The sequence below is a fragment of the Falco biarmicus genome, chromosome 13 (assembly GCF_023638135.1).
Source record: "Falco biarmicus isolate bFalBia1 chromosome 13, bFalBia1.pri, whole genome shotgun sequence".
In the NCBI taxonomy this organism is placed as follows: Eukaryota; Metazoa; Chordata; class Aves; order Falconiformes; family Falconidae; genus Falco; species Falco biarmicus.
Window position 1 is genome coordinate 11229166 of NC_079300.1, and position 21874 is coordinate 11251039.

General features: G+C 38.8%; 2 protein-coding genes across 12 annotated transcripts in view; one reads left to right on the forward strand and one right to left on the reverse strand.

The window, feature by feature from the left end:
* Positions 1-4093: 4093 nt before the first annotated feature.
* Positions 4094-18447, forward strand: CAPN10 (calpain 10). Of its 10 annotated transcripts, none has more exons than XM_056358222.1 (15): positions 4094-4201; positions 4479-4558; positions 4650-4857; positions 5693-5824; positions 6061-6257; positions 7554-7771; positions 8315-8456; positions 9918-10084; positions 10638-10921; positions 11426-11628; positions 13636-13891; positions 14931-15130; positions 15712-15757; positions 17579-17604; positions 17786-18447. In XM_056358222.1, the coding sequence occupies exons 3-15, from the start codon at positions 4714-4716 to the stop codon at positions 17811-17813; spliced, it is 2043 nt and encodes a 680-aa protein (XP_056214197.1). In that variant the 5' UTR covers positions 4094-4201; positions 4479-4558; positions 4650-4713; the 3' UTR covers positions 17814-18447. The 10 variants fall into 10 exon arrangements, with proteins under 10 accessions (XP_056214197.1, XP_056214201.1, XP_056214200.1 ...); XM_056358226.1 differs by having other exon boundaries at positions 14931-15020; XM_056358225.1 differs by lacking the exons at positions 17579-17604; positions 17786-18447 and adding an exon at positions 16541-17565.
* Positions 18448-18595: 148 nt separating this feature from the next.
* Positions 18596-21874, reverse strand: part of LOC130158006 (cytochrome P450 2J2-like) — a 119861-nt gene continuing 116582 nt past the window's right edge. For both annotated transcript variants that reach the window (XM_056358235.1, XM_056358234.1), the window contains 2 exons: positions 21482-21623; positions 18596-19723 (listed from right to left, as the gene is read on the reverse strand). In XM_056358235.1, coding sequence (XP_056214210.1) covers positions 19545-19723; positions 21482-21623 — 321 coding nt within the window. In that variant the 3' untranslated portion in view covers positions 18596-19544. The remainder of the gene's footprint in view (positions 19724-21481; positions 21624-21874) is intronic.

A 21874-nucleotide genomic window follows, 5' to 3' on the forward strand; every position in this document is an offset into this window, starting at 1 on the left:
CTTCACATTGACAGGCAAATTAGACCAAGATCAAATAGGAACCATTTATTTGCCTTATCTTTGGTACATTCATTTCTGATCTGTTAAAATAAGATTAGTACAGCAAATTGGTTTTATTTAAGCAGATGCCAAGAGATAGGGTTATCTTCTTTATTTTGAAAATGAAGGCTGTTACTTTATTTCATTGCAGCTTTTAGCAGGGCAACATGGGATCTAGAAATACCACTTGTGGAAAAGCTCTGAAGAGCCAAACTCTTTAATGAAAAGGAATATTACTAACTTAATTTTTCAGCATTTCATAGCCATGTTGGTTAATACATTAAGTGTAATTCTTGTTATTATATTACTCTGTTAAGCTTGTACCAGTAATTTTGCTGTCATGATATATTGCAACATCCTAACAATGCACTCCATTAACCAAGAACAATTCTAGCAAGCATCCCAGACATTCTGATTTAACCAACATTTTCTCATGTTCTCACACTGCAGTGACATTGGCCATTGCCTTTTTCAGATAACACAGGAGCTTCTTACATCTGTACTAAGCACATGTACTGGACAATTCACTTAGGTCAAGTACACATCTTCAGTCCGTTTTCCCTGTTTGTGTTTGTCCAAAGATAAAACAACACAATAGTCAACACTGAAAATCGTGACACTTGTTTTCACACTTTCTACTATAGATTGATAAAAGCTTAAAGTCATTGTGACCACAATATCAAGCTTTGTGTATAAAAGAAACTGCAGTAGAAATCACAGTTTGAGATTTATGAAGCCACTATTCTCCGAGACACAGAATTACTTTTCCGTTGGAAGGATGCAAATTAAATTACATTGAATTTGTTGCAGCCCCAGGTAAGTTGTTTTAGATTTTGATTACATGCATTCCTAAATCTGCATACCTAATACCTAGTTTGGATTTGTCTAGTTTCAGCTTCCTGCTCTTGAAGCTACTGCTTTATTTACGAAACATAACTGTTTGCTGTTACTAACCTCTTTCCCATGTAAGTAACTCTTAATTCTTAAAGAAAACAGATTGAGTTGTTTGGTCTCTTGCTGCAAGGTATGTCTTCCACACTTCATGTATTGCTTTAGCTCTAGGGTGCAGCACAATGTTTCAGCATCCTTTTAAAGTGGAAATTACACACTGTTTCTAAAAAAAATTACCTCAAACCCTCCTGTGTATTCTGTACCAACTTAAAAATAATTTATTTATATTGTGCATTTAACCTGTGGTTTCAATAATTATAGTGGTAATTTGGGCACCAGTTGGAACATGTCTTACGTGGATATGGCAACCTTCTCTTCTATAGATAAGGGAGTGTAGAGAAAAGCTATTCCGTACACTGAAGGTGACTTTTCACTCTATATAGAGGGAGACTAGCTAGCTGCATCAAATGATTGAGCCTGTGTGAACACTTCCTCTCACTCCTCCTCTATGTGCATGCACCTTCTGCACTGGAAAACTCAAGTGTTACAGCTCTGATTTCTTTGGATTATGTTGAAAATGGTGTGCTCTGTGCCCCACAGGAAAGATGTTAGAATATAGTAGAGACAAATATCTCTCTATATAATTTAAGAAATTGCATTCACGGGCTTTGCAGAGTGTTGGACGCTTTTCGAAAAGCATACTTATTGAGATGTAGGGTCTTAAGGAAGAGTGGGAGGTGACAGGAAAAAGTGAGAGATGAGATATTCTTCATGCTCCTATGATTTGGTGGAAGGTGTTCCAGGGACTATTTGATATTCCAGGGGTATGATCCTAGGTGTATGACCTAGGGAAGAATCAGATTTGTGCATTGTTTTAATTTTGGTGTCTTGTACCACCTTGTTCTTGTGTGCTGTGGTAGCCAGCACGAAAGTTTGGAGCTGTGCTCTGCCTCCAGGTGTGCCTGAGGTAACGAGGGATATCTTTGTCTAGCAGCCTACTGTCTTCCCAGCAGCTGAAGAAAGCACTGCAATACCAGGCTGCTTCTGGCTGACTGATGAAAACCATCAGACTTCTGCCATACCATGCTCTTCTGAGCATAAACCCTGAATACCTCCTCAAAAATCTCCCTTAAGCAAAATGACATTCTGAGCTGTTCCCCTGACACAGCCCCGACCACTGTCAATTTAGTGGTATTGCAGGGACTAAGCATGGGCCTTCCTAAGCCTGGGACCAGGATCCAAAGAACTGGAAGAGTTTCCCTGTGGGATTTGAACAACATCTGTGCATCAGAGCTTGCAGAAATACACACACACGTTGGGTCCTACCACCACTGCTTGATGGCTTTTACCAGTCTCTCTGTCCTTGAACCATCTGTAGTTGGAGATGAAAGCAAATGTGAGGCTGATGAAACCCAAAAACCTGGAAAACAATCATGAAAATATCAGATACTACTCTGTCAAAGGGTAGCCTTCATTCACATGGAAATGAGCTGGCTATTTAACTGAAGGCAAATCCTTTTTAACTGTTTAAATTTCCATAGCAACTGGACTCAGCCTTTCCGTGTCTGCTTTCCTCTTTTGCAGGAAATAAAAAGCACCTGTGTAAAGTGCACTGAGAAACAGATTGGCAAAAAGGCAAGTGTCATTTTGTCTTAAAATGTTCTCTTCAAGACTTACTGTCTAAATAGACCTGTGTTTCTGCCTTCAGGATTAGTTTCATCCAGCAGGATTGCCAAAAGGCAACAGAGAAAATTGTGTTCTTTTGTTCTCAAGAGTTTGAGATTAATAGGAAAAAAACATTGCCAGCTGCATAATGGATGAATTTGGCCATTTGCATCTTTGCAGTGGGGCAAGGAGAGCATATCAGATAGCTTAAGACCAAGGTAACAGCCATCTCTTTCTTTCTTCTAGTAACATCATAAATACTGTTGTGTTTAACTAGTTCACTGTTCCAGGTCAGATATGCTATATTCACAGTTAGAGCTCAACATTAATCCTGTTTTCTGGAATCTGTCCTTTAATAGAATTTATGCAGTTGTGATCTGTGATCGCCATTTCCTAAAGAAAGCAGCAAGGGTGAAATCACACACAGATGAGAGCCTCACTGTTCCTGAGACAGAGGCCTTTTTTCCACCCCTCTTTTCCCTCCCCCAACAGACCTCTCTTGTGTCGGCTCACTTGCAGCCTGTGCAGCTGTGGCTCTCTTGCATGAGCCGTAGACAAGAGGGGTCCTTCTTCTTACTGGCAGCAATGTTTCCTTTGCTCCTGAAAGGGTCAAGACTCAAACGTGAAGTGCCTTGCTTGTTGATTCAGTTTGCTGTATGTAGGGGAGAAGCCTTGTGCCTGTACAAGGGGCATAGGATGTTCCTGGATGAGGCGGTGGTTGGACAGGTACTGCAGTCACCTGCAAGTATTTCCATTCTGCCGAGTCAGAGGTTTGAGGGGAGGATTTCTGATAGAAACAAATCAGACCCATGTTTTCTGTGGATCTCTGTCATTAAGACAACCTCTCTACCCAAGGGCCAGGTGGCATAACCCTTAGACTGAAACCTGTTATTACGTGTGAAAAACAGCTTTTTGGTAAACATCATGCCCTGTCCTGCTGGCTCAGCAGCCTGCTTATTTGACCACGCTTTGAACTTCAGGAGAAACAGGGACAGAAAAGGCCCATGTAGGCCATGCCCAGCCGCCAAGGCCTTGGGACTGGTGCTGGTTTACTGAAGGGTGGCCTGCAAGGGGCTTTGTGTTCCTGCATTTATTGCTGTTGTCACTGCTGTCTGTTTACAGCAAGTCGGTATTTTTTAATGGATTTTTTCTTTGCTACTTCACTAGTCTGTAGTATGATCAGAGTATGAGAAGCAGTGTATTTCCTTTTTCAGTTTAGCCCTCGGGCAATTATTTAGTGATAAACTCTCTGAAAACGTATCTCTGCCATTCTCTTGAGAAACCACTTTGTGAGGGTCAACGATTTCTGTCACTTTCTCCCTCATAACCTTCGTGAAAATACAGTTTCCTCTCGCCGGCCCCCGAGCTGCTGAGGCGCTCTTAACCCCCGCCCGCCGCCGCGGGGTACGCTGGGACCTGCCCCGTCCTTACCCGCGGGCGGCAGCGCTGTGATTGGTGGTGCGTGCGCCACGTGCCCGTCTGCCGCCTCTTCATTGGCCGGCGGCGCAGTCCGTTAGCTCCGGACGGGCGGGTGAGGGGTGGCGAGAGTGCCCGGCGTTGCCGCGGTAACGGCCGCCCCCGGCATGGCGGCGCGGCGGGCCCCGCGGTGAGGAGGTGGCGGGAGGGTCGTGGGGAGGACGTTTGTGGGGCTTAGCTGGTCGAGGCCTGTTGTGGTGAAGAGTGTCTGCGTGGGGTGGTGGTGAGGAGGAGGAGGAGGAGGTGGTGTGTATGTGGAGAGGCCTTGCCGGGGCTGGTTGTGAGGGAAGGGGGTGGTGGTGGAGAGGGCCTTGTGGGGAGGGCCTTGTGGGGAGGGGTCTGAGTGGGCTCCTGGGTGTAGGTCTCCTCTGACACCCCACCCCCCCTCCCCCCTTTCTCTTTTCCAGGAGAGCAGGGAACCTCTAGGGTGGTGTCAGGTGCTGAAAGAAGCCAGCAATGGCGTGGTTCAGGGTGCTCCGTGTAAAGAGTGAGAGGCTTTCTATTCCTGAATAAATCTGCCTTGCTTATTTGCTTCTCAGTTACAATGGCAGTACAAGTAACGCACACTTATCTTGTAGGTTGGTACTTGGCAATATAAAGTCGTGGAAATAACTGGTAAAGCTGCTTGGGATTGTGTTGAAAATGCTGGGAGAGAAAAAGCAATTAATTGTGAAAAGAGACCTTTACACAGACCCCACGTTTCCAGCCAGTGATACCTCTATATTTTTTGATTATTGCACCCCGCTTGCCCAATTCAGAGGCGAGATATCTTGGTTGAGACCTAAGGTGAGTTTTAAGGTATAAAAGACTTGTGATTTTAGCAGAACTGGACTGCCTTTGCTTGGAAGGAAAACGGGGGAAAAAAAAAAAAAAGGCTTTACAAACGTAATGGAGAAAAAAAAGCATGTTGTCTTTAGTGGTATTGTTTTTCTCCCCTGCTTCTGGGGATGGCTGTAGAACAGTGATAGAGCTGCTGGTTAGCAGATAGAATTGGCAAACAAATGACTTCACGGGGCCCAGTGTGCAACTTTCTGCTTTGGTACCTTACACCTTGATCACTATTGAGGGCTGATAAGTTAATTTCCATCTTTAGCAGTGTTTACAGGTGAGAGAACAAACCATTTTAAAAGCTCGCTTTCCAATCCAATTAAGTGTTCAGGTATTTGCTTTTGAAATTACTTTTTTGCTAGAAGTCATCTATTTTTATTTGCCCTTGGAAAGGTTTTCTCTTATACTAATTGGAGATTTTTGTAACTTGGGATGTGGAATTCAATGTGAATGGCATCAGGTCTATCACAGTGGATCATATGTCTAGCAAGGAGCTGATGAATTACCTTGTCTTTTACTTATTGGTACCTCTGCTAAGGTTGCACCTGATGGTGACACTTGTGTACTAAAATTCGTGTGGGAACTAGATTTACCTCACATAAAGAACCTGTAAAATAGTCACAAGGCAGTAATTTGTTACTGCTTTCTTAGGCTGTGTCTGAAAAGGAAATACTCAAGGTAAAAATTCCCCTTTTATACGAGAGGTCTCTGGAGCCCTCCTATTCCCTGAAATACAGACTTCCTTAGAATGTCATGCAGGCTTTGGCTTTAACTCATTCTCTTTTAATTTTAGGACATTTGTTCTACTCCTCGGTTATTTTCAAACAATCTGCAGGATGTGCAAGTGAAACAAGGAATTCTGGGAGACTGTTGGTTCCTGTGTGCCTGTGTAGCTTTGCAGAAGAGTAAATATTTACTGAATAAGGTATAGAGAAGTTTCATGTTTCAGAAGTTTTCTTCACCTAATTTACACTTGTGTATTGTTCTTCAATCCCAAGCCTCCATATGAGTATCAGTTTTGTTGTGCTTAGTTTTACTGATTTTATTGTGATATTTTTTCCTGTGGTTATTGCAAATGGTTGATATTCAGCATATTTTAAACTGGTTTTGTTTACAAAAAAGTTTTCATTATTTGTCTTGATTTTGGCTTTTGCCATCTAGGTAATCCCTCCAGGTCAGCCCAGCTGGACAGATGAGTCTTATCAAGGCTGTTTCACTTGTCGAGTCTGGCAGTTTGGACACTGGGTGGAAGTGACCATTGATGATCGTTTACCTTGCCTTGGTGGTAAACTCTGCTTTTCCCAGTGTCAGACAGAGGATTTGTTTTGGCTTCCACTACTGGAAAAAGCTTATGCAAAGTATGTGAACACTGTTATTGACGGAAGTAAAGGGAGGTACAATACTTGTACACCTTCTTTGTACTTAGTTTATCTGACTGCTTTGGGCGTAGATCTGTATATTTATTCAATATAAAGTACAGTGGCTGCTAGCTTTCCCATACTGGCTTGTGCAGAGGTCTCTCTTTAAACCGTAGATCTGTAAGGTGTGTTTCTAGTTGCATATGAGGTAAGGTAGTCTTAGGAGGAGAATTATGATGTAAAGTAAGGGCTGCAATGAATTATCAGGATTCAAATTATGTTCATTAAGTCGCTATCTGTTGGTTACCTGATTTATTAAAGGGAAATATTTTACTAGTACAGCATTTGAGGGAAGCTGAGGGCTCAATGAAGAGCAGAAAGCATGCAAGTATTTTCATGGAAAGCAAAACTTTATGTAAGTTTATGCTAGTTGAGGCTCTGATTGCATGAGCTTCACTGCTCTTTTACTTAATTTGATAGTTTATTATTTTGTGAAGAAACAAGCGTATTGTTAATGTTTGAAAATGCAGCTATTTTATGCTTTATGACACATCCATCAAAGTGCTGTCCAGATGGACAAAACAATTTGGAGACAAAGTGCACTGGTAAGAGAGACATCAGATGTCCAAAAGAACTTCGATGAAAGATTTGTGTGGTTGCCAGCAGAGGGCAGAAAAAGACTTCAAGTATGAAGTAATTTATTCAACTGTAGATAGATTCAGCAGAAGTTGTGGAGCAGCAAAGGCATGTTAAAGCTTCTCTGTAGGTTTGAAATGTAATTTTCTTTGCCTGTTTTCTGTAGAGACCTTATTGTTCTATCTTATCATTCTAGTATAGTCTTGATTTCTTTTGCATCTGCTGCATCAGGTAGTCTCATGATTTACTCTAAATTGTTGAAGAAAGTGCTACTCTGATTGTTTGTGCAGAGTGAACAAAGAATAATTGAAGAGGAATAAAGGTTATTTATTTATACAGAATGCAGTTAGTATATCACAAAAGATGTAGTGCATGGATAATAAGGTACAAATGACTGTACCAGACTAGAGCGGTTTCCGTGTAGGATGGAATGAATTGTAATAAACTTCCCATCAAACAGTGGAATGTCTAATGGTTTACACACTCTTTAGATGTTGTATTTTATATAAATAAAATAATATATGCTTTCTCCTGCTTACTTGGGGATATGAGGTAAGACACAGTCATGGTTGTGGTATAGAGTGGGCTTAAAAGTACATAAGAAACATGGTTCTTTAGGTCTTCTGTTTGTAGAAACTTTTGCTTGTTTTTTTTTTACAGAGTGCATGGATCTTACGAACAGTTGTGGGCAGGACAGGTGGCAGATGCTTTGGTTGATCTGACTGGAGGAATTGCTGAAAGATGGACTCTGAAAGGCCCTGGAAGAAATGTGGAGAAAGAGAAGACTGGCATGGTTTTGGAGAGAGCGGTGTTCAGAAGATTAATGAATCTGAAGGAACGGTGTGTAATAAGCTGCTCAGTCCTCAATTCTAGACAAGGTAACAGTAAAGGTGCAGACATTTTTAAAGTAAATGTCTCTATTTAACAGGGTTCAGAGCACAAGGCAGCCAGAGAATACATAGTGCTTCTAGTACTGTATGAGTTTCGTGGTGTGATTTGATATAACCTTGGATAAATACAGATTTAAGGGATGTTATTGAGTTCAGGATGGAGGGTGCTTTGCAGGAGTGCTTTTATATTAGATGTTAATATGGTCAGTTCACAAAAAAAATGCACCACCCTCTAAAAAAGGACCTAAAAAGCAGCCTTAAAAACCCCAATGAATTTCAGCACCAGGAATTTGTAGATGTTTGAGATCAAGCAGTGAGTTAATACACTTCAGATTTTTCATTTCTATATAGTCACAACAAAAACTAACTACTTGAGTTGTTTTTTTTGCTGATTTTATACTGATTTAAAAGCAATTTCCTTTCAAAATTGCCTTATTTCACAGGAAAGCTTAATGTCATTTGTTGTCAAATATAGAGCAGGTTCTGTTGTTTGCTTTCAAATGCTTTTTTTTTATTATTTCTGCTATTCAGGTGCAAGTGAACTAGGAGAATTTCATGCCTTTATTGTGATAGACATGTTGGATTTGTCTGCAGTGTCAGGCAAGGAAATCTGCTTGCTACGAATACGAAATCCTTGGGGGAGGCGGTGCTGGAGAGGTCCCTGGTGTGAAGGGTGAGTAGGTTTGTTTTCATCTGGAAAATCATTTGTGAAAGTCCTGAAGCACGAAGCATATCTATGTATTGCGTAGGCAAATATTGCTAATAGATTATAGCAGAGGAGAGACTTCAGTGTGTACGGCGTCCTTTAGGGAGTTCAGTAGTTAACACAGCTCATTGCTTCTAAGGCTAGTAATTTTGATCTACTAGTTCTGGTAATGTATATTTTTTTTAATAATGATTTTTTTTGTTTGTTTATCAAAGCATCATATCTTTCCATAGAGATAAACTTCAGATACTGGTTTATTTTCTATCTCTGATTTTTGTGGCGCTTTTTTGTTCTGCAATTGATCTAAGTAAGTGTCTGCTCATAAGATGTTTGAGATTTATAATTAGTCAGCTTTACTTGACTCTTCTCATTTGATTTTGTCTCGGTTGTAGAAGACAACAAAGGAGTACGTATAAAGCAAAATATAGCAGAAGGAAGGATGCATATGGTTTTTGCTTGTGTGCTTTCATTTCTGTAGATTAATTTGAGTAGGACAAGCTGAATTGAGTAGATGCAAAGTAGGTATAAAGGAGAGATCTATTTTAAGGGAAACACAGAAATATGTAGCAGTTCATATAGCAAAGTAACGGGAATGAAAGGGCAGATCCTCCTAGCTTATTTTGAAAACTGTTAGCATATTTTGACTGTATGGAAGAACATGCCATTCTTGACCCAAGGAGCAAGCTTTCAGCATTAAAATATGGTAACAATTTGATTCTCAATAAACATTTTGAGAAATAGGGGCTTTTTTCCCCGGAGTTAAAAAGACACATTAATTGAGACTTGATATTTTTTGGTTATACGCTTGGTCTCTTGTAGTTTCTTTGCCAAACAGTAAGTTGCTGTGTAGTTGCAAGAGGATAGCATTTCATTGGGTGGCCTTAGAGCCCAATTTTGTTCAAGTGCAGAACTGTTGGTAGTGCAACAATCAAAAACCTTGAAAGTACTAGGTTTTAATGGGCCCCAAATAATGAGGTGTTTAAATTCTTGGTTTATCATGACTTAGCCAGCAGATTCATGGGGATAACTAGCTGCTTCATACAGACAGTAGTTTTTGACATTCACTGTGCACTGTTAAAATTCTTTCAGAACAGTCACTGTGCAGCTTGTTTTACTTTCTTGTCACTATTTTTAACAACTGTTAAAATCCTTATTTTGCTCTCACACTTTTGAGTGTACAAAGTAGCTATTGCACCTAGAAGTAGGTTGCTGTATCCAACTCTGTTAGGTTGTTTCTAGGTTTTTGTTACATTGGGATTCATACTTTCTGTTATCCCTCTCACGTGTATCCAGAAATGTTCAGTGCAAGTATCTGACAAAATGAAGAAACCTCTTCCTACTGTCCTGCTCCACAGGGTATTTGATAGAATATTGTACTGAAACTTTATTGGGCAAAGAACTAAACGTTAAATTTTGTCTTATGTGCAGTGGTCAAGGATGGAGCCAGCTAGATCCGGTAGTTGCCTCAGAACTGCTCTCGCAGATCCAAGAGGGAGAATTCTGGGTTGATGAAGAAGAATTTTTCAGGGAATTTGATGAGATTACCATGGGCTTTCCAGTCAATGAGGAAGGACAGCTTCAGAGCCTCTATACAGGTGTGGTATGAGAAAACATCTTTCTCATGCAAATAATGTTATGTTAATGGGAAAGACCGATTCGAATTGCAAACAGATGCAACTAGACCATAATTCCTCTTTCTCAGTCTTTCCCACTCCTTTAGATGCATAGGCCTTTTCTGTCTCTACTGGGATGAATAGAGGGACAAGAGGCAATTTAAGATCTTTAGACAGGTCTTTGATATTTCTCTGGAATCTAGTTACTTGCTAGTTTCTTGAGAGATTAATGTTATCTATTTAGAAGTCTGTTGTTCTGGACAGCCTGTTGGTTGTTTTTTTTTAATGGGAGATACATTTCAGATTTCTAGAAACAGTTTATTTTAAAAATCATGTCACCAATCTGCCATTACCAGTTGTGACATTAATTCTTATCCATCTCGAAATCTGAGTCATATATATCTGCTTGGAGAAGGTGCCGGGGCTATGACAGCATGTTTTCTTGGGCTGGGGAATCTCTGCCGTATATGTGTTGTATAAAATCAAGTAGCCTCTGGTGTCTGAAATCCACACCATGTTTTTCTTATTTTGCTAGAGAAAGTGCTGTACCACTCACAGAATCTTTTTGGATCCTGGGTGAGAGGCCAGTCAGCAGGTGGCTGCCGTAACAACAGCAGCTTTCCTACCAACCCTAAATTCTGGCTGAGAGTCTGTGAAAAGAGTGAGGTGTGCATTGCTCTGCTGCAGAAACATAGGAAATACAGTGCTGACTGGGCCGGAAGAATTAAAAATGTGACTCACTTAGCAGAGGAAAATCTATCTTTGACTGAAGGCATACAGGGGAAGAATTATCAGGCTGTGGGATTGCATGTCTGGAAGGTAATATGGGAGTGACATTTTTCTTTTTGCAAATGGAAATCTTAAAGTGGTACTGAAACATCTGAGTAAAATCATTCATTTTCTACAGCGTGGTTATATGAAATGAAATAGAATCAGCTATTCACACATTTTCCATCTCTGATTTACATTAGAATGATACTGTTTATCTCACAGTGCAGTTACTGCCTGTACAAACTGTCAGTGGACTGGTACTCGCTTCTTACTGAGTGCCAAGTAGCAGAAATTCTGGGACTGTTCCAAATTAGTGCATGACATTTCAGGCTGATTATTTGATGATTGTTCCTGAATTTACTTCTGAATATTAACTCTTTCTACACCTTTTTGATGTTCAGCGTATCTGCTGATATTCTCATCCTTACTTGTTTCCTTTTGTAAATGTATGCATGTTTTAAAATGTTTTAAACAATATTTGATCATTTTTAGTTTCATTAAAAACTCTTCATTTTTCCTAAAACACCATACATCATTATGCGTCTATTCTAGGTGGAGAAGAAACGATTTAACCTTCCAAAGACACTCTCTGCTCCTCCAGTTGTAGGTACCGTCTGCCATTCCTATGACAGAGAAGTGCATGTGTGCTGTGACCTTTCGCCTGGGTTTTATCTTGTTGTTCCCAGCACTTTTCTGAAAGATGCAGTAGGGAATTTCTTGCTTCGTGTATTTTCAACGGGAAGGATCTCTCTCAGGTAGGTTTAAAACAAAACAAAAATTTGTTACAGTCATTGACATAAATAAATGTATGAAGTATAGCACTAAGTGTAAGTGTTCAAAATGTTTTGAAGCGTTGCGCAGAGTATTAAGTAACAAGATTGTTTTGTCTTTGAATTCATATAAGTAGTGTTCTATCTTCTTGTCTTTTTCATGAAGCTGCTACTACCTCTTGTTAAAATATCAGTTGGAAGTAATCACATGAGTAGCATTTTTGACCCTAAACTGCAGCCCAGGGTTGAGAATGTGCATATTTTGTAAAAGAACTGAATAGGTTTCTGCAGAACATGTTCCTCAATATGTAGAAATTCTTTCTTAATGTATGGAAAAAATGAAGATGTACCACAGAAGTTAAAAACAGCTGTTGTTATTGTAATCAGCAACAGAAAAGGAAAGCTGTATATTATTTATGCTGGAAAATAATAACGGATTGCCTGACAGATTACATTATTAGCGAGCAATACAGCTTCAAATGCAAATGAAATGTCAACAGTGGACTCAGATGAGATAATGCTCACAGTGCTCATCTTTTTAGGACAAGTGTGGAAAATAGCACTGACATTTATGCTGTAGTCTTTAGATGAACGAAGAATTGTTTTTTAATTAAAGCATTCAACACTGACAATACAGCTGAACCTAACTGTGGAGGCCTCAAGAAGTTTACCAGCATTATGATAAAATTCTTGGAAGGATAACTGTGTGTTGTGTTCTAGCTGATATTTCCTCATAACCTGTGACACAAAATAGACTTCTGTAACAGACTTGGAACAATCTTTTCTTTCTGTTTAACAATGCTTGCTTATCCAACAGAAAATATCAGCAATATCGGTCCAGTCTGTAACTTTTAATTTTTTTAACTGTAGCAAACTACATAGCTATCTCAATACTTTAGTCAATTATTTGTGAGGAGTTCTGTGTTGGTGACCATAGCCTTGAAATAAATACTTAAGAAGACACAATGATGTGTCTGACAGGTGTGTGGAGTCAGCAAAGTTGTACCTTCTTCCTGAAAAAATCTGAGGTTGTCTAGCTTACCTGGCGCAAGCTGTTGTACACAGAAGCAAAACAAACTGTTGGCAAGGTGTTTAAAAGCTGTTCAAATTTTTGTTATATTCTGGTAGTACACTATCAACTCGTATTTCCTTGGAAAGAAGCTGGAAAATCACACTACAGAGCCAGAGTGTGCATTAATCATTTACTCTGCGGAATTTGGAAGCAAAGTGGCATCAAGTTTTAGACTGATAATAAAGGTCTGCAAAACTATGACCCTAATTTTGCTGTATGGGTGCAGGTTGTATATTTCTTGCCTCAGACTGAAACAGAGGTGCCAGCCTGGATGGATGTGTGTCTGGAGTGGACAATCACAGAATATCATAATAGCTGTTATGCATTCTCAGCTGGAAAATTGGAAATAAGAACAGATGATAGGTTTCAAGTTATGCTGAAATGCGGTTTCAAATGTTGCACAACTGATAATAATACTAAATTGTTCATATGGCTGTGAAAAGCCAGTGCTGGGCTGGGATCAAAATAGGGTTAACAAGCATCAAGACAGCAGGTAGAACGGTAGTTTTTCCTGATTAAAGACATAGTGAATATAAAAAAGAATGTAGCGTATGCTTTGGACTTACAGAGGTGCTCATGGGTACTCCAGAAGACACTGTCAGTTATACTGCTTTCAGGTAGGACAAATAGCACCAGGGCATTGAGGAAAAAATATGTAAACTGCATTACTTCATGAATGTACAAAAAATCTTACCTGGTTTTAGTGCATGGTTTGTATATGTACAGTGTTCCTGCAGAATTCTGTGAATTATGTAAGGACTTAGAGTTGTACAGTTCTTTTTCTCTGCTGAAAATTTGGAGGAATTGTATTCGCGTGTGTTTATGTAATACAGGTTTGGTTTTGTGCGTTGGTGTTCTAGATTTTGTGAAATATACAAGTTCTACACATTTTATTTTCTTTTCTCTGTTACGTTTTATAGTGAACTAAAGCCACCACCCACAGATGCTGCCCTCAGTGAAGAGCTCCCAGAAGGTGAATGGGAGACAGTGCAGCTGCATGGATGCTGGAAAAATGGGCAAAGTGCTGGAGGTAGCAGGAACTTCCCCTCCTTCCATATCAATCCCTGCTTTCCCCTCTCCATTCCTGCAGCACCAGGAAAAAGCAGTGTGAAAGTTACCCTCCGTCAGCACTGCCAAGATAGCAAGTGTCGGCCAATAGGTTTCCATATTTTCCAGGTGAGACTAATGGTCAGTTTGCTCATTTGCCCCCCGGGGTGAAGGTAAGCCCATCAGTTAGTTCAGTGCTCCTGGTACTTGGCGAGGGACTTGCTGCCACCAGGAGAAACGCAGGCTCATCCTATGAAGTAATGCCTGTGAGAGATAAAAGTACCTCCATAATACATAGCATAGTAAGCAGGTAACTGGTTCTGCTGAATCCTTTCACTGTTCTGAATTAGTTTTAGAAATTGTGAACACTTTTGAGGATTTGCAAAAAATCTCAGCATCTGAGTGATTGAGGACCAGAGTTTTTAGTAATTCACCATGAAAACTTGCTTTCTTCATCTCTAGTAATTATTTATTTGTCCATTGGCAAGTGATGTTGGATCTGCAGACAAGATTAGAGATCGAATGACTGATGTGTTGAACATGTGATTTGAAACAAGATATGATTTGGTATGGACAAATACAGGTTCTACATGTATGTGCCAGTGATCAGCTGCATAAATGTAGGATGGGAAGCTTCTGGTTAGGTAGCTGTTTCGTAGGGAAAGCTGGCTTTATTTTCAGAAAACGTGCTTCAACAGAGTTGAACATCAGGAATGATTAATATAGCTTCAAATGTACAACATGTGAAGAAAGGTTGGCATTTTTCATGCCTATAGGAGACTGAGAAGTCTAATACTAATTTTTAGTACAGGAAGGGCCACTAGGAAGAGGAGGGACAGTCTGTTCACTGTGTCCGTGAGGTGAAAAGTGCATTAGGCTGCAGCAAGCAAGAGTAATGTTGGACAATAGAAAAAGCTTTTGAGCTGTGCGAGTGGTGGGTTGTATAAATTGTCTACCAACATGCTAGGAATGGTTTGTCTGTGCTTAATACTGCCATGTGGGTTCTCTGGAAGCCTTCCCATCCCTCTCTTCTACAGCTCTGTACAGAAAAGGGAGTATTGGGAGTGGAATAAATACGGAACGTACCATAATATGGTTTACTAAGAATTTAATATTGTGAGGCCTGAAATATAGGAAAAGATAGCCATGTTTTCATTCTTTTTTGCAGGTGCCTAACAGCAGCTGGAAACCACATATTTCCTCTTTTCTACACTTGGAGCCACTGGTTAGCTGTGTACCTCACTGCTATTCACAGGAAGTAAGCCAGCTTTGCAGGCTTCCTGCAGGAAGTTATGTCGTTATACCTTCTACCTATTTGCCCAATACAGAAGGCAGTTTTACAGTGATCATAGCAACCAAAATAGACAGGTGAAAATATGCTGTCTTCTGTTTGCATTTCTATTATTTTTAGTGCATGTATTACAGGATGTTTGGAAACAATAACTGAGTAACATGTTCTCACTTTCGATAGAAAATCTTTAAGTCTTTTATTGCTGTTATGTTTGCAAGCACTGCATACTGCTTAATGTTGAAAGAATGACTAAAAAAGTATTTCTTAACCTTCTTGCATCAGTTGCTGAATAACATGTCTAGTGCTGGAGAAGATGGCACTAAAGCAACTGATTACCAGCTATATCTGGATGTTGGGATTTATGCTGAAATTTTACTAAGCTTTTTAATAAATGTGCTTGTTCTTGAGAAAATGCAGTGAGTCACAGGCCTTATTCCACATAGCTCCTCCTGAGGTGAAAAATGACAGATCTGAATCAGACTTTGTAGATTCCATAAGACTGCAGTAAGATGCCATAAAATTACATCAAGATTCCATAAGGGAAAGAATGTGGAACAAAGCCTAGCATAACAGTGGTTTTGAAGTGGGATAAATGATTGTAATTTACAAGATCCCCAGTGCTTAGTGCAGAAATAAGTGTGGTTTGGGTTTTCAACAGGAAGCGCATTCACAGCCGGGAGACACTTGGACAAGTATTACAGGAAGTAAGTGACGCATTTTCAATTTCAGTTGTTCTAAAGGTGTTGCAGAGGCATCATCAAGGCATATATATTAACTAATATTGAAACCCACACACTAGTGGACTGGACTTTGAATGTTCCCATTTACTTGCTGCAAACTGATAATCAGTAAAGCAGTTCATTTTATGCATTTGGATGTATTTTGATTTATTCATTCTTGTTAGATTTTCTAGCTTTAATTACATTTAGAATCATAGAATGGCTTAGGTTGGAAAATACCTTTAAGATCAAGTCCAGCGTTAACATAGATCCATTACTTTTAAAATTTTCTCCTCTGCTTCTACCTTGGAAATCTCCACCTCCCTGTTCTCTTAATCTAGCATTATTATTCAGCACTGCCGCCAGTAGACTGGCTTGCTGTTACTGTTCTTTTCCTTTTTTTTCTTGACCCGTCTTTCATCTTTTCCATTAAACACAAATGCATTGTAGCCTTCCTCCCTCTGATACTGATTTGATATCCAGATTTGATATTAATGCTTTGATATTAATTTGAAATCACGTGCCTTGCAATTTAGAAATTCTAATAATGTTATAATGTAAAGACTCAAGGAGACACAGGAAAAAGAGAAGAAAAGCAAACAGGCCATCCAAAAGTTAGCTTTCACCACTCTAGAGTTTAGATTTGTATTTGTTTCCTTACAACCAGCCCATGTAGCATCCTACCATTATAATCCTCCTTGGTGTGTGAGCCATTCTGATCAAGTTAACGTCACCTATTCAATATTTTGGTATTGTGTTTTACTTCAGTAGATGTGCATGTAATGTTGAAGGATTGGATGTGAGTGTGCACTACCTGATACTTAATGGTATATTTCCTAAGAGGAGAAATTTGATTGTATTATTTTAACACTTGTTTAAAGATACCCGATTTGGTTGGTGGATCAAAGCATGCCCTTGATAATACTCTGCTTATTAGGTGAGAACAAGACCATCTAGATACTTGACTCTTTCTCTTTGAGGTTTTAACAAAACAAAAATCATAGGGAAAAACTCTTCACTGAATATTAGAGCTGGTTTACTAATTTTCTTAATCTGGGTCATGGTGACCAAGGATTACATTTTGTCCTTAAACCCACACAAACAGCGTGGATTTTGTGTGCTTCACAAAAATGGGTGAAGACCTGTATGCACTTTCCTCATGGTGCTTGTTATTTTAATATTTGGGAGCTGGAGTATGTAATGAAGTCCTTTATTGCTGTTGCTTTGGAATCAAAACATTGCAAGGCTGTTATTACAGAAAGAATATATTCAAAGGTAATGTTTCTTATATTATTCCATGAAAACGGTTGAACTTGGGCAAAGAGTGCACCCTGACATCAAGGGAACAAACAGTTTAGATTCTTTAGGATTTGAAAACTTGAAGCATTTGGAAATGGCAGCTTCTTATCAGTGACACAAATTAATTTCTGAATCTAATCTTCAGCAGCATAGGCTTTTCTAAAGACTGGACTTTAAATCATTCAGTGCTTTCCGGGCTTTAACCTCTGAAGGATCTCGGCAGTCTGCCTTACTGAGAAGTTGGGCTACTGATTCCTAAGGGGTGCATTGAAGCAGAGCTGGATGTCACTGTGTTTTTCTAAAAGTTTGTGTGTTTTCTAATTACTGGAGTGATGGGATTTTGAGGTTTAAGGGTTTTTTTTAAGATGTTTCACAGGAAAAGCTTGCAGTTTTTCCTTAATTTTAAAATCTTTCTTCTGTCTGATTTACTTCATATGAATTTCTTCTCTTGACAAAAAAGGTAACTCATGAAATAGCTTATTTTCTTCATTGTTCATTTTCTTACAGATTTCATTTACAACTGTTATGAAAAGGTAATTTGGAATTCTCACACTTATCGTCTTGCTGTTTTCAGTTTTGAATGGAATAACAAGAAGATATCCTAGCCCAGCTGTTTTTCACTGGTACCAACTTTCAGGCCTACGATGTCAACTTTGTAAAAATACCTCCTTAATCATATACACTCTGAATACTTGTTCTTCCCATGTTTTTTAGAACCAGCATTGTGTACAGCAAATCATAACGTACCTCAGTTCTTCAAAAATACAGATGAAGAATATGTGCATGTTTTAACCCAAACTACAGTTTTGGAGGAAAACGAGAAAACATACATGCAAAATGAAATAATATTTTGGGGAAAAAAATAATAATCAAGCTTACAGAATAACTTCAGGAGACCAAAGGGGTAAACCTAGAGGAAAGAAACTGTAGTCTTTTTTCCAGGTAGGACATACCTCAAGAACCATCAAAATACACTGGAGTAGGGAAAGTCCAAGCTTGAATCCTACACTGCCAGTCATGCTGCTGAGCACTTTATCGTGGGCTTTTTATTGAAGCATGCAAATGGTGGATTGAAAAGGAAGATTCTTTTTTTTGTTGAGTTTTTCTTAAATAAACACCACAGAGGAAAAAGATAAGACTTGAAAAATTTTGTTAATGAACTATCATGTTAGACTGGTTTTGTAGATCTGTAAGAATGTGTTTTATGCAAGATCTGCCCTCACAGTAAGAAATACAAAGGTTAAGAGATTTTACTTAATTTATGTTTGAAAGTGTTTCTAATTCAAGGAGGATTTTTTTAGATGTTGTATTTTCCTCAAAAATGGGGTAATGTTGAAAGTTTTAAAATGTCTTTTATTAAAAAGGAGAAAACTGTCGATGTCAAGTCTGCATTTGTTCTGCAGTAGCAAACTTTACAGTGTGTTAGAGCCCTGGGGCTTTTACCAAGCGGAAGGGAGTAATTGGAAATATTTGAGAGGAGAATCAAGTCTTCCGTTACTTTTATGTCTGAGAAATATGTAATATTCTACTTTTAACTACTTCCTACCATAATTTATGCTTGCTTCTGTTGAACTTTGAAAGCATCTAGGATGCTTGCAGCTGAATTTCTAGTGGTCAAAACTTTCCACGTCTGTTGTGAAATAATGAGACAGCAAAAGAAAACACCATGAGTAATAAATCTCTACTGTGCCTGCTTTAACAAATGTTGGCATTTTCATTTATTTGAAGGGTTTTTCCTTTCCCTTCAGATAGAAGATTATTGGATGCTATAGTAGTGTTTCTAAACAGAAGAAGGAAACGTTCATGAAAGCACCTGGATCTGAGAGTTGTGATAAAATAGGAATTGGATGCTGAGGAGGTAAAGGAAAAAGGTGTAAGGATTTCTAAATGGGCTATGATTATAACAAGCCCCATTCTGCAATCATTTGTGTGTGTGAATTTTATACTACAATATGTAGTGCTTTACGGGACTGTGAAAGGAAAAGGAGTCAACACTAACTGTGTATACTCTGTTACCTTCTGCAAAAGGATGTAAGCAAAGACCTTCTGTGAACACAGAGGAGTAACAGCATATTGAAGAGTATTTATTTTTTTTCATTCAGGCATCCCTGCTGCATCAGAACAGTTGTGCCATTTTAAGAGTGTGATACCTGACTGAGCACTATGCAGGAAACTGCTTGATACAGATCACTTCTCTAAAATCCTACATATAATTCATTGCTACTGTAAGTGTGAAAAGATATTTTTTTGGTAATGTATTTGTTTATGCCTAAGATGCGATTATGTGAGCTTTGGCAAGTACACTTCAGTTTCAAACAGTTCAGCTATATGAGGTCAGACCTCCTAAATAAAAACATTTTGTATTAATTTGCTATACTGAGCGACCCACATTTGAATACAATTGATATATGTTTTTAAAGTAACTGCAATTATTGACTGGTTGAAGTACCTCTGCAATGTAACATATTGCAGACTAGCGTGGAATAGCACAGAGCTTGTATGGATGTGGCTGCAGTATTGCACCCAAAATGTATTCCGAATTGATTTCCTTTACTCCCTCAGGCAGCTGAAATGTGAACGCCCGAAGGAGGTTGGTAAAAAAGATGAACAGTTCAACTCGTGCCATCTGTTCCCCCAAACATACACGGTGTCCTGCAGAAAAAGGGGGAAAAAGTTAGTTGTATAAAGTTAAATTTTGAAAAAGAACTTCAAACAAAATTCTACTGAGTTTCTTAACAGAATTTATGGAAAGTTAATTATTTCCTGTTTCCTTCCCTATTTCCCTAAGGACAGAAGATTTCTCTGGAGGTGGGGGGAAACAATTTTTTGAGAAATTGTACATGCCTATTAAATGTTTGGTCTGGGTTTTTGGTTGGGTCCCGCCGCAATGCACACTAACCCCATCCCTGGAGGATGTATGTGATTCTCCCTTTCCATTTTTGCTTTTTGTTCTGTGAGAACCATGAATTGCTTCTCAGTTAAGCCAGATTTTAAAAGGCTTCATGTACTTCAGAGTCTTATTTCTGGTTGTTGAGGAGGGGAGGACTGGAGCAATGCAGGATGCAATTCTGAAGTGAAGTAGGAGGACATAAACAGGCTTTCTTCAACAGAAATTAAGAAGGCTGTATTGGGCCCTTGTAGCTCACTATCTCTAACGCTGTCCAGGAGCAGGTATGTAAGCTAAGGGAATGAAACATAGGCGTGTGCAGTGATATATAGACTCAGTGACTCATTTTGGCATATTGTTTCCACAGTATATTTCAGGATATCTATGTATTCCAGACTTAAAGGATATATATTCAGGATATATAAACACTCGGATTATATAAACAGAAAAACAACCAAAGCAAGTTAAAAAAACCCAACTTCCTATGCCTGGGTTGAAGTGGTAGCCTAAATCAGTTGTCTTGATTCATGTAAACTAGCAGACATTTGGTGAGTAAAAGTAGTAAGATGCTAAATATCTGTTTTGCAAATACGATTTTAGGATTTACAATTTGGGCAAATGGTTTTAAAATCTGGATTTACTATGTTTATCCTGACTACTTTGTACATAGTATACTATTTGCTTTTTATCTACAACAAATATATAATAGTATAATCTGTCACAGTATGATCAAAAAGCCTCAGCTGTTTCCCAGTGGTTTTATTGCTTAATTTTTACATTTTAATTTTCAGTAAATAATGCCAGCTTCCTGTTTTGTGCTGCTTTTCTTCATAATCTGTTTATTGGAGAAGCTAGTAGTCGAGAAGCTCTCAGTGTTATGATTTGCACTGCTTTTCATGCTTTTTTTTTTCTTTTTTCCCTTCCCCATGTCTTTGAATTGTTGAATTTTGCATTGTAAATTAGGTGAGTTGTACCTCATAATATACTGTTGAAAAGTTCATAATTTCTTTTAGTTGCCCAGTAATATTCTACTGAAAAGACTGGATTTTACTATTTTTCTGGAGATATAAGAGAGCCTGGTGCTAGACTATTACTGTAGGATTCGGGAGACTGAGGTTTAGTTTCCTGCTTTATCACGAATTTTCTCTGTACATTTTGACAAGTCATATCGCTTTTGGTTTTGGATTTTTGTTTGTAAGGTGAGAATAAATTAATCAGTACATTAGCGGAATTTAATATATTGGGGACTAAGGAGCCCAGATACCTTTAGAGCAGGAACCATATGTATACCAAGGAGATAGCATTATGTCTTTTAGCCGTACTCGTCCTCTGTTTGAATATATGAAAAATAAAAAATGGAAGACAGTATTTGTGGCTCTTACAGTAGAACATCTGACTTTAAATCTTTGTGTTAAGTATGTTTTTATAAAAGTATGTTTTTAAAATTTTAGAATTGAGAAATAGTATTTTTGGTCTTGCTGCGAGACACAGTGAGCAGGAATATTCAAGTGACAGGGCATTACCTGCTGAGAAAGGTAAGAATGCCTCTTTGTTCACAAAGTTGCCATCCAAATCAAGGAAATGATTTGGGTTGAACTTCCAGGGGGTTGCCCAGTGCTCAGAGTCGTACACAACAGAGTGCAGATTTGGCAATACAAGTGTGCCCTGTAAGAAGAGATTATATTTTCCATGTATGATTGATTCTTTTTTGGACTTTCCTTCTCTGGTAGATTATGTGCCATCCTATGCCTGCAGCCCAGTTTTTGGATTCAACTCAGTCTATTCCTGTGCATATCTAGGCATAATAAACCCTAATATCCTCTGTTTGTCATAACTTACTACATGTTTGCCTTTGTCTAAGTTATCTTCTGTCAGGACTACTGAAGTGTCTTCGTGTCTAAGCTAAAGTGCAGCTT

Bases quoted from the DNA above. Each gene is read 5' to 3' on its own strand.
- CAPN10 (XM_056358219.1), top strand. From the start codon at position 4,714: ATGCTGGGAGAGAAAAAGCAATTAATTGTGAAAAGAGACCTTTACACA. The intron at 4,858-5,692 runs GTGAGTTTTAAG...TTTTAATTTTAG, and splicing joins TATCTTGGTTGAGACCTAAG to GACATTTGTTCTACTCCTCG. The intron at 6,258-7,553 runs GTATGTGAACAC...TTTTTTTTACAG, and splicing joins CTGGAAAAAGCTTATGCAAA to AGTGCATGGATCTTACGAAC.